The sequence below is a fragment of the Abrus precatorius genome, unplaced genomic scaffold, assembly GCF_003935025.1.
Source record: "Abrus precatorius isolate BTA unplaced genomic scaffold, Abrus_2018 Scaffold11, whole genome shotgun sequence".
NCBI lineage: Eukaryota > Viridiplantae > Streptophyta > Magnoliopsida > Fabales > Fabaceae > Abrus > Abrus precatorius.
This window is the reverse complement of record NW_020874303.1, coordinates 3,731,291-3,743,045: the sequence shown is the minus strand read 5'-3', so window position 1 is coordinate 3,743,045 and position 11,755 is coordinate 3,731,291. Positions and strand designations below refer to the sequence as shown.

At 31.6% G+C, this 11,755-nt stretch overlaps 2 protein-coding genes across 3 annotated transcripts; both read left to right on the top strand.

The window, feature by feature from the left end:
- The first annotated feature begins 805 nt into the window (after positions 1-805).
- On the top strand, positions 806-5,214 carry LOC113854664 (calcium/calmodulin-regulated receptor-like kinase 1). 2 transcript variants are annotated; one of them, XM_027485805.1, is made up of 8 exons: positions 806-1,039; positions 1,849-2,222; positions 2,731-2,884; positions 3,321-3,447; positions 3,667-3,752; positions 3,847-3,918; positions 4,088-4,288; positions 4,614-5,214. In XM_027485805.1, exons 2-8 carry the CDS (start codon positions 1,906-1,908, stop codon positions 4,947-4,949), a joined length of 1,293 nt encoding a protein of 430 aa, XP_027341606.1. In that variant the 5' UTR covers positions 806-1,039; positions 1,849-1,905; the 3' UTR covers positions 4,950-5,214. The 2 variants fall into 2 exon arrangements, with proteins under 2 accessions (XP_027341606.1, XP_027341607.1); XM_027485806.1 differs by lacking the exon at positions 806-1,039 and having other exon boundaries at positions 1,515-2,222.
- A 713-nt stretch (positions 5,215-5,927) lies between these two features.
- LOC113854668 (50S ribosomal protein L24, chloroplastic) lies at positions 5,928-9,242 on the top strand. Its single transcript, XM_027485811.1, has 4 exons — positions 5,928-6,170; positions 7,495-7,533; positions 8,111-8,341; positions 8,694-9,242. Exons 1-4 carry the CDS (start codon positions 6,063-6,065, stop codon positions 8,895-8,897), a joined length of 582 nt encoding a protein of 193 aa, XP_027341612.1. The 5' UTR covers positions 5,928-6,062; the 3' UTR covers positions 8,898-9,242.
- The last annotated feature ends 2,513 nt before the right edge of the window (positions 9,243-11,755 follow it).

The following is an 11,755-nucleotide window of genomic DNA, read 5'->3' as shown; positions in this document are numbered from 1 at the left end:
AATTAGGTCGGCTGCAAGAGCAACCGTACAGAGTTGTTGCCCTGTTCTCGACATAAATAATGTCACATTTTATAAATACAGACATATTTTAAAAATGTGTGTCTAAAGGGTAAAATAATAAATATAAATTATCGTACATAATGTTATTTTTAGTTATTTAAATAATAAATTTTTTATAAATGAATATAAATACTCACATAAAGTGAGTGAACGAGGTGAAAGCTAAAAAGATGGGAAGAACTAACATTAAAATTTTAATTATTTATGTATACAATTAAATAATTAAAATTAACTTTTTTATTTATCTCATGCTATAAAAATGCACATGTGCCTTGAGACTGGAGCTATTTATTCTCCTCAACGAGAAGGCAATCAAGTGGTTCTTTAATATAATCACAAGTGTGATAGTACGGCCACTAAAGGACCACGTGTCCAGCTTAATATGGGCCCTGCCGCATTTGATCGCTCCAACCACAATTCCGAATTTCCCAAACATATCTTGAATGAGAATAATTGCCATATGTCACAAAAGCACAGGAAAAGAAAGAGAAATTTTTTTTTGAGAATATTATAGAAAATGTAAATTTGTAAATTACTAATCTTACGCGTTTTTTTATTACAAATTCTATTAATATTAAATTTTATTATTTTTAACGTGTATTTAAATTTATATAATAAAGATTAATAAATAATAAATTTTTATTTAAAATTATAACATTTAATATTTTTTTAATAAAAATTGACTGTAAATAATGTACATTAAAAGAAATCATATATTATATTATTATTTTTTAGCGGCGACTTTGCCGTTTTCTGTATTCTCTGGTTTCTATATGCTTTTTCGTTTGTATTGTTCTGAAGCTGTGTCTGCAACTCTTTTACACATTCTTCCTCGCATTTTTGTTTTTGAAATTTCATTCAGAATCCTTTTCCCTCTTGATTCCTTCTCACTTCTGGGTTTCACTTTGTGTCTTATGTAACGCTTCCACAAAACACGTAACTGGCTTCAGTTCTGTTATTATTATTCTAGTGTGAATTGGTGAGTTTCTGTTGCACACCTTTCGTGGTTTTCTCAGAACATGTTTCGCTTTTTGTCAACCGTCTTTGTTGTCAGTGTTTTTGATCTGTCATCCTATGCTGTTTCTTCAAAGTGTGTTTTGTGTCTGAACTAGGCTAGTTAACTGCATATATGCTTCTTCATTTTTTTAGAAAAATAAAATAAAATTGTATACCCTTATTTAGTTGCTGAGAAAAAAGGAATCTTTGTGGGATGAACAGAGAGAAGATGCTAAAAGAAGTTATTTGCATTTGGGCATATGCTTATATGAATCTCAGTTGAGATTTCATTTTTGGGTTGGACATTTTTTTTCATCATTCTGATCTTGCTCTCCTTCTCTTGTTTCAAGTTTGGAAGAACAGAAAAACGACTAAGTGTTAAGATTTATGCGTTTCAGTTTGGTATATGGGAGATATTTAGGATTGTTTTGCATTTTGTGTGAATTTTACATGTTCTGTCTTTCTATTTTGGGCCCTTGATGCATTCCTTGTTCTGTATAATTTGTGATTTTGGTAAATTTGACTTTCGGATGGCCATGATGGGTTTATTCTCATCCAGTATGCTTGGTCGGTTATTCAATATAGTGATGTCATAGTCCAGCTTTGATTTTTCAAACTGAGATTTGTACGTTCGGAGTGTTGTATACTTCTGATGACTTTTTATAATAACTTTGAAAATTAAGAGTAAAAGCCTTCAATTGACTTGTTCAAATTCAATGTCTATTAGTCTATTACTAGTGGCATGTCTTTTACGATGTGTTGTTGCATGGTTGATGATGCACCATTTGGCAGGTATGTCAATGGATTGGATAATCAATAGGGAATAGCACAGAAGAGGAAAGAGGAGAGATGAAAGAAGAGTCAACTGGACTAATAATTGGGATTTCCATCGGTGTGGTAATTGGAGTTGGTTTGGCAATTTCTGCATTGTTCTGTCTTAGATATCATAGGAAGCGCTCACAGATTGGCAATAGCAGTTCACGGAGGGCGGCTACAATACCTATTCGCGAAAATGGTGCTGATTCTTGCACCATTCTATCAGACTCAACCTTAGGTCCTGATTCACCTGTAAGGTCTGGTCGTAATGGCATGTCCCTCTGGCTTGATGGCTTCAAGAAGACTAGTAACATGGTTTCAGCATCTGGAATACCAGAATACTCATACAAGTATGTTTGTCTTATAGTGAATTGACTTGTGTTATTCTTCTTGTTTTTATATGAAGCTTCTCTAAATTATTGTACATTTACATGCTTTTAGACTGTATGAATATGAATAATAATAAGCTGTATATTTTTTCTTACATGGTTCATTCTAAATAAAACTTAAATGCTTCCATGGTCTTTTTTTTAAGAGAAATTCAATGGACTAATTAGGTTGGAGAATTTCAATATTAGATGATGAAACTAAGGAAAGGATGGCTTTAAACTACCATAACACCGTTATACCTGTTGAAATAAATGCTTAGCTGTCTCTAGGCATTTGACTCATCATGTCTCGTCCTTCCATTCTTATGTTTGGAAATTTGTAAATTTTAATGATCACTGCTCGTTTGTAAAAGTGAAATGAAGTTTACAATAGTTTGAAGTTTGAACTCTACCGTCAACAGAAAATCTGCTTTTTTCATATCACTTATCTCTTCTTTCTTTCTGTTTAATTCTTATATTTATGCTTCAGGGATTTGCAAAAGGCAACATATAATTTTACAACGCTCATAGGACAAGGTGCATTTGGTCCTGTTTACAAAGCTCAGATGTCTACTGGCGAGATTGTTGCAGTTAAAGTTCTTGCAACTAATTCTAAGCAAGGGGAGAAAGAATTTCATACAGAGGTGAAGATGGTTACCAATAATCATTTCTCATTACTTTGGCAAAGATTTGATAGAATTAGTCATTATTTTTCAACACAAAAATTTCAGAGGAAAGCATATGTTAAATGCAGTAGCCTGGTAAAATTTATGGAGGAAGCCTAACAAATCAAATATAAGAGGGATGCAAAGAAGTATTAATGTCTAAATGCCATTTTGGAAATCTAAATATGAGAAATGTGATTTTTACTTTATCGATATATTTTTTTCCCCTAAAATACCTTGTACATATTTGTGGCATGCTACTGCATTGTGCTACACTTGATATAAATACTTGTCAACTCGGAATACTGGTAATTTAGCAGTTGCACAGTCTTTGGTAAATTTTTCTCTATGATCTATGCTTCACTTGAAACCAGAATAATTTGCCAATTTTAATTTATGTTTTAATTTTTATCAGGTTATGCTGTTGGGAAGGTTGCACCATAGAAATCTGGTCAATTTGGTTGGTTATTGTGCAGAGAAGGGACAACATATGCTTGTATATGTCTACATGAGTAAAGGCAGCTTAGCTTCCCACTTGTATAGTAAGTTAGCTATCTATCTTTTTTGGTTGAAAAACTTCATGTCCTGAATTCTTTCCTTGTAAGGAAGGAACTTTTAACAAGATCCTGTGAGCACGATATGAAATAGTATTTTGAAATATATGCCCTTCAATTTTTGTTTTCTTTTTTTGGTGATTCATATTAAATTCATCTTTCATATGCAATATTAAGTGAATCATATATACTTGTCTCTATATTCAGGTGAAGAGAATGGGGCACTGGGCTGGGATTTGAGGGTTCATATAGCTTTAGACGTAGCAAGAGGCGTAGAATATCTTCATGATGGGGTAAGTTTCCATGTGATCTACACTGAGAATATGAGATATAATTCTGATTTGTATATCTAGTTATAGCTTATAATTGTATGTGCTGTTACTTCAGGCAGTTCCTCCTGTAATCCATCGAGATATCAAATCTTCCAATATTCTTCTTGATCAGTCTATGAGAGCCAGGGTATGTCCTTGCTATAATCATCACATTATAACAAAAAGATAGTTTGTAAAATAGAAAATGACTTTTTTGGCTAAGGATGATTCTGGTATCCACACATGACTTTCTTTTAATCATTTAGTGTTGGTTAGGAGGCTTCTTATGCTGTAGTTGATGATGATGAATCAAACAGGTTGCTGATTTTGGACTTTCAAGAGAAGAGATGGTGGATAAACATGCAGCTATCCGTGGTACCTTCGGCTATCTTGACCCTGAGTATATATCTTCAGGGACATTCACTAAGAAAAGTGATGTATACAGTTTTGGAGTGTTGCTCTTTGAACTTATAGCTGGCCGAAATCCTCAGCAGGGTCTTATGGAATATGTTGAGCTTGTAAGATCTCTCCCTCTCTCCATCTCCCCTTATAAATCCTGCCAAAGATAATGTATTTGCCGATTCTTTTTGTTGATAAAATGTGTTTAGAACCATGTCAGAAAATGTGGATCCAACACAACATTGTCCTATCTGAAAGCTTTGTTTTAAAACGTGTCTTCAAATCATAAAAAATTTAAAGCATATTCTTTATAGTAATTTAAGACATTTAATAAAATATATTTAATGTTTTTAACATGTACATTAGCAAAATCATTGTTTTAGTAGCACACTATGCATGATTAATTTTTTATGCTAATGAATGTTGTTGTTGATGGATGATTAGGCAGCAATGAATACTGAGGGGAAAGTTGGTTGGGAGGAGATTGTTGATTCTCGGCTGGAGGGAAAATGTGATTTTCAAGAGCTGAATGAAGTGGCTGCTCTTGCCTACAAATGCATCAACCGTGCCCCAAAGAAACGCCCTTCCATGAGGGACATAGTGCAAGTGTTGACACGTATCCTTAAGTCAAGGCACCAAAGGAATCATCACATGAAGTCTCTCTCAGCCACGGGAGATGAAGTTTCCATTGATGTTGATCAGCTAGAAACAAAGAGTTCTGTTGCTACCCACCAAAGAGAAGAATCTATAGATAGTGCAGCTGACATGTATGATGTGTAGGAGATGGTTTTACATTTATCTCATTTTTTTGTTACATTTGTAGTTTTAGCCTTTGGAGACATGAGGCACGAGGGATTTAATGATCATGTGTATTTGTGTTAACATGTTCCTTTTTCTCACTTTTTTTCCTTTACTTTTTGTTATTTCTCATACCTCAGTTCTGTTGTCTTGCAGAAATGACACTAGAATTTGTATATTAATACTTTCTTGAATGAAATTGAAGTGACAAAAGGGCAAGTTACCTTTCTTGTCAACAATCTATTTCTATACTCCGTTAGCATTCTACATATTAGAATTAATTTTAATAAACTCATCCCAGTTACTTTACAAATGAGTTCTCCAGTTATAATTGACAAAGATCATAAAATGTCAAACTCAAAAGCCAGTGGGTCGTAAGGGAGACAGGTTACCTTTCAATAATAATAGTAATTAAAGATATTTATAATGGGGTTGATCCTTTTTTCTTTATTGATCTTTTCTAAACGCACTTGCACTAAAGGATTAAAATACTAACGTGTCAAATACATGCCAACACATTCTATTTCTTCTTTTCTGAAATATCTAATATATCTAAATCTTTCTATCCTTTTGTCCGTGAATTGAGTCACGCTGAGTAATCTGTAACATTCTTTCTATTTAAATAAGGAAAATGTTAATCAGCCTTCACAAATGAATTTAAGTAATTAAAACTTAAAAAGTAATAAATTTTGGTTTTATATTTATTATACTGAGAATATGAAAGTATAATAAATGCTGCTTTTTTTCATAAAAATTTATTATTTTTAGATGCTTAAAATCAGTTCTACGGACTGGAATTATACTTTTTTCAATAATAATAATAATAATATCTAATTCTTTTTGGTCAATTAATAATATCTAGCTTTTGGAAAGAAAATGAAACGAGAGGGAATTGGGTCACTGAATGAGCCAAATTCGGGCTCGGTAAAATGGTCCACTTAGCCCACAATCCATTGTCAGAACAAAACAATACGCAGTCGTTCTGATCAGCTTATTTTTTTCTCTAATTTCCTCGCCACTCTGCTCTACACTTGCAGTGTATTATCCATAATCGTTATCTATCAGAAGCGGAAAGAATAAGAGGTTGCAGCAACAATGGCAGCTATGGCTGCACTTCAGAGCTCCATGACCTCTCTCTCTCTCTCCTCTAACTCTTTCTTAGGGCAGCGTCTCTCTCCCATCACTCTCTGCCCTGTTCTTCCAGTACGCACTTATCTCTCTACCCATCACTCATTTCAATTCAAGTTTCAATTTTGATCACTCCATTTGCTTCCTTTCTCCCAGTATCCAAATGGGTCTTTTGCTTTTTAGAAGATGTGTTCGTTCCCTGTTAGCGTCCAAACTCATGGCTCTTACCAATTCAACTCTTTTTTTTTTTTTTTTACCTTAATATTATTTCGGGTCTTCAATTGTAAATGTAGTGATATTGTTAGCACATTTCCTGAAAATAATAATAAAAATGATTTCTTCTTAAAATTAGTGGATATACGTTACAATATTCTCTTGGTTTTCTAATACACAACCCTCATTCATGGTTCCAATTTTTTGCTATGTTTAAATGCATGTTTGTGTGTGTGTGTGGGTGTTGGGGTGGGGGGTTTAGAATGAATATGTTAATCCATGAAATGACTACGTGTTCGACATGAATCTACCATTGGAGCCTAGTTGGTTCTAGTTTGAAAATGAATATAAAGTGAATCCTGTGGGAAGAAAAAGATGGAATTTGTTGTTATTTTGAGTGGGAAAATGTACATTTTTTTATTGAGGCTATTTCACTGGACTTTGATGCGCGGATACTCCCATTTGTATTTGTATCCCAGTGTCCTGCTAATTGAAAAATCTGAGATATGAATGAATTCAAACCTGTTTCTTACTATTCACTAATCGCCTAGCTCACTCCTTATAATGGAAAGTACAAGTAATTCTGACTGTACTAGGTTCATTTTCTTGGTGCTTGTCTACGTGGTACTTCTGAAGTTAAGAAATTGACTCAATAAACTTTTGAGTTGAAGCTGTTGCCTTGTTTAGTGAAGGGACATATTATACTGATATGGAATGAACCTTTAAACTTGGAGCTCTTTTCCAATTAGGCTTTTTAGAATTTTGTTAGCTTTATTTGTCCATTATATTAGCTCCCGCAAACTTTGGCATTGCAGGAAATAATTGCTTACCATTTCTTATGAATATTTTCAATTCATGCTTTAGCCATGATTTCCCCTTGGTTTTTAGTCCATTTATCATTTTAATTAACAATACTATCATTTAAGAAGCTCTTTTGATCAGTCTCCAAATCCTGAGACTCTCTTTTTATTTATTTGGTCTTGGTTTTATAGCAACTTGCAAGAATGCTTTATGTTTCAATTCATCAGAAATAGCAACTAAATTAATATTTTGTCAGACTGAAGATTGACTGGCTATTAAGGATAAAATAAATCAAGTTTGCAATTAAATTTCCCAATTCCTACAGATGCAGTGCTTTAAAGTTTAGTAGAGTAAATAGATATTCTTTTATCTCTGTGATATGCAGGGTAAGTCAACAGAGAAGCAACGTCCTATTGTAATGAAGGTTAGTGTCAGATTCTGGCCTTATCCATGACAAATGATTAGTGTTTTTTCAGATTTTTTTTAATTCAAAATGAAAATGGACAAAATGTTAACAATAATGAGATCAGAGCAGGTGCTGTTTCAGTCATTTGCAGTTTCATTATATGTTGCTACTTGGTGGCACTACAAAAGAAACAATTTGATTAAAATTATTTTGCTAACTGAGAGCACAATTTGACTTATTTTGCAAAATTCGTAAGCCGTATTTTGCTTTGTATTAAAAGAAAAAACCTGCTCAAGACATAAATGTAATACCTTAGCTCCTTCTGAGATATAGAACTTTCTCATTTATGAATATTATATAGAACTTGACACCGACACTGGATCTGTTTAAATTGTGTCTTTACAATCAGGAGTGAAGCTTTTTCATGTTCTTAGGAGTTAGGAGAATGTAAACAAAACAAATCTTAAATTTTTGTTAATTTTATGTTGTAAAACAGCATAAAAAGACGTAGTTATGGATCAACTTAAATATATTGGGTAGCTAGCCTTAATAACAGTCTTCTGTGAATTTTTCTTTTGTGTGTCTCTTCTGGCAGCTTAAAAGATGGGAACGAAAGAAATGTAAACCAAACAGCCTTCCTATCTTGCACAAAATGCATGTTAAAGTTGGAGATACAGTGAAAATCATATCTGGACATGAAAAGGGTAAAGTTGGGGAGATTACTAAAGTCTTCAAGCATAACAGCACTGTTGTAGTGAAAGATATGAATTTGAAGACAAAGCATATGAAGAGTCGAGAAGAGGGGGAACCCGGGCAAATTATTAAGGTTGTTTTCATTTCCCTTGCTAGAAAACAAATAATTATGAATTCTTTTCCACTTCTGTATGCTCTTCTAGAAATGAAAGTAACTATTTTGTTCACTCAGATAGCATGGATATGCCATAATTTTCTTTGAAATCTCATTCATTGGTTATTTATGTGTATACAAAGCAATTGTTTAACAAACTTCGTTTACTTAACGAGTTCCCAGGGACACAGAATAACAATTACCTAGAAATGCGTCAATCTTATAGTTTATTTAGTTATATTTTGGCATATTAAATAGAAACACATACATGCAATTCATTGGTGTGTATGATCAATTAATGCTTTCGAGAAACATTCTTCTTTAATTCCAGATTGAAGGTCCTATCCACAGCTCAAATGTGATGCTCTACTCCAAAGATCAAAATGTAGCGAGTCGCGTGGGTCATAAAGTCCTTGATAATGGTAAAAGAGTCCGCTACCTTATAAAAACTGGAGAAATAATTGATAGTACAGAGAATTGGAAGAAAGTGAAGGAAACTACTAAGAAAACTGAAGAAGCTGCTGCTGCTGCCTAATTTTACTGGTGTGATTCATTCATTCACTAGTAGTGTAACTCTAGCTGTACTTGTTGTGGTCTCTTTTACATTTTGTTATCTAATGTATATTTAGTCTTCTGTTGATCTCCACATATTAAACCTTAGTGATCAAATTTGTTTTTCTATTGGTTGTTGATTTTGAGAAATTGACTTTTTTGAAGAGAAATTGTTCATCTAAGTGACGAAATGGATGTCCTTTTTGTGTAAATGGCTTTGCTCAATTCAATCTGGATTGCTTCTTTTTGCAATATAGAATGAAATAGAAAGCAAGATAATGTAATAAACTGTTTTGTGCTGGAATGAATAAATATTAGGTGCATTTCTTCATTTCCCGTTGTTTGTGTTAAATTTTAATCATATATTGCAAAAAATTAAAACTTGAGAGGGAACTTATTGTCAATGTTGATACCATTTAATTGGGGTGGGAAATAAGTGAATTATGTATAAAGTATATAAATGATGCAATTGAGTTTTTTTTTTTTATTTCAGTTTAATAACAATCATGTAAATGGACTTTTTTTTGGGTCTACATGTGAACGGTTCAGAAACAAAAAGTTCTGTATCCGTAAACGACTGCTCGGGCGTTTTTTTTTTGGGTCTTGTGTATAATGTATATTTTGGAGTTGGGTCGCCGAGCCCATTAGCCCAACCCACAAGCACGTGTGACTATTCTAATGCCCGCCAAATCGACCTCGACCACTCCTCCTGTCGCAACCGGGAGGTCGCAACGGTACGGCGAAAAACGTTTTTTTAAAAAAACGTATCAGAGGAGTCGCCATCAAAGTTTATTTTAAGAAAAACCTTGGAAAAACTTAAATATAATACGATATTTGAAACCAAGAATGAGTTCGGGAGTCATTTACATGTAGGGAAGGTATTAGCACCCTACAACGTCCGTTTAAAAACGGTTACCTAAAATTAATTGTGCAAATTCATTCTAATTTTGAAAAATATTTATTTAACCCCTAAACATTAATTATTTTATTTTAGAAGAAGAAATATTATTTATTGAAATATTATTTGGGTTATTTTAAAAATTATTTTGACTTGACGGATTCGGTTCCCGCTCCTACGTATCCCCAGGTGCAATAGGGAACTCAAAGTCACGTAGTTCTATCTAAAAATTATGAAATTAGTTGATTATAATTAAGTTTATTAAAAGAAAAATATATTTTAAAATTAAAATCATTTTCGTAAAATTATAATGTTTAGGATACAAGATAATGCAGTTATACATGTACCCTACGAGAAAACAATACAGAAAGTGAAGGAAGATCACACAACTATATTGCAAATCGTTAAAATATCTATATTCGTAAATTAAGTATTTGAATTTGAATTTTGATTATGATCAATGCTGAAAGAGAATTAAAGATAGCGTAAGCTATACGTTAATCTCTTATAATTTTTGGATAATCGAAGGCAATGTAAATTACACATCGACGTTATAAAAGATTATATCATATAATAAAAATGGAGAAATGATTTATTATTTAATTTGTTAAAATTAGAAATATGATTCAAGAAATTTTAAAATATGAAATTAATTTCATTTAATGAAATGAATAAATAAATTTCAATTGATTAAAAAAATATTTAATAATAATAATAAAAATTAAAACTTTGTTTGATAAATTTATGTTATATAAAATCTAAGGTAACGTTGGTACACGTAGGTTCTAACAATTTACGGTGCATGAAGGTAGAGTCGCTACACATTAGCATTATAAATTATTTTATTAATAAAACAATTTAGATTTAAATTAGTTGATTGATTCGTAAGTAAGTTAGTAATTAGAAGGAAAATATACTTTGATTTATTATTAAAGTGGTTAACTAATTAATTTAAGATAATACATGATAAATTAATATTGCATAAAGTCTTGGTAACGTAGGCACACATAGACTTTATCAATTTATAATACATGACGATAGAGAAGCTATACGTTAGTATTATAAATTGATGCAATTATATTATTATTTAAATTATTGATTATACAACAAAAAGATAAAAATAAGAAACATAAGTTATTCATCAAAACAAATAGAAACAAGACATGTATATCAAATTACATTCTAAATCTACACAAAATAACAAAGAAGAATAATGGTACAATAATAATGAATAAATAATGAAATAGATATTAAAAAAATCCAAGAATTATAAAAAGTAATTTTCTGTATTTATTTTTTATTTAATTTTTTTAATGAAGAGAAACACCTTTTACAAGTGGAAATAGAAATCAAATAAAATATTAAAATAAATGCTAATATTATAAAAGTAACGTAAAATAAAGTAAATTGAATTTAAAGGTATATATATAAAAAAAGATAATAGACTAATTTTACTGAAATAAGTTAAAACAAAAATAATAATCAAAACAAAAATATATATATGTATATAAAAAATAAGCTAAAAAAAAAAAAGCCTAAAATGATTTTTTTTTTTTTAAAGTGTGAGCTATCGAGCCCAAAACCCAAATAAATAAAAAGCAATAACATATTTAACATAATATAATGATGAATAAAAAAAAAAAGCGCCGGATATTGCATTGGAATTCAATTTTGAATAGTGCAGTGGTACAAGCACTCATTTCTCTCGACATTCAATGCGTCGAGAGGTCCTTTCAACTTTATTTTAATTATAATATATATAAAAGATAACCATGAGATATGAAACGTTATGAAGCGGTTCGGGATGAATAGCTTTATGTTTGTATCATTTAGTTCCTATTCCTAAGTTCATTTTTATAAGAGTCTACCAGAGTTTCGACTAGAGCAAGATAACTTTCGTATGCAAAGCAAAAAGAAAGGAGAAATGAAGGAGAAAAATACCT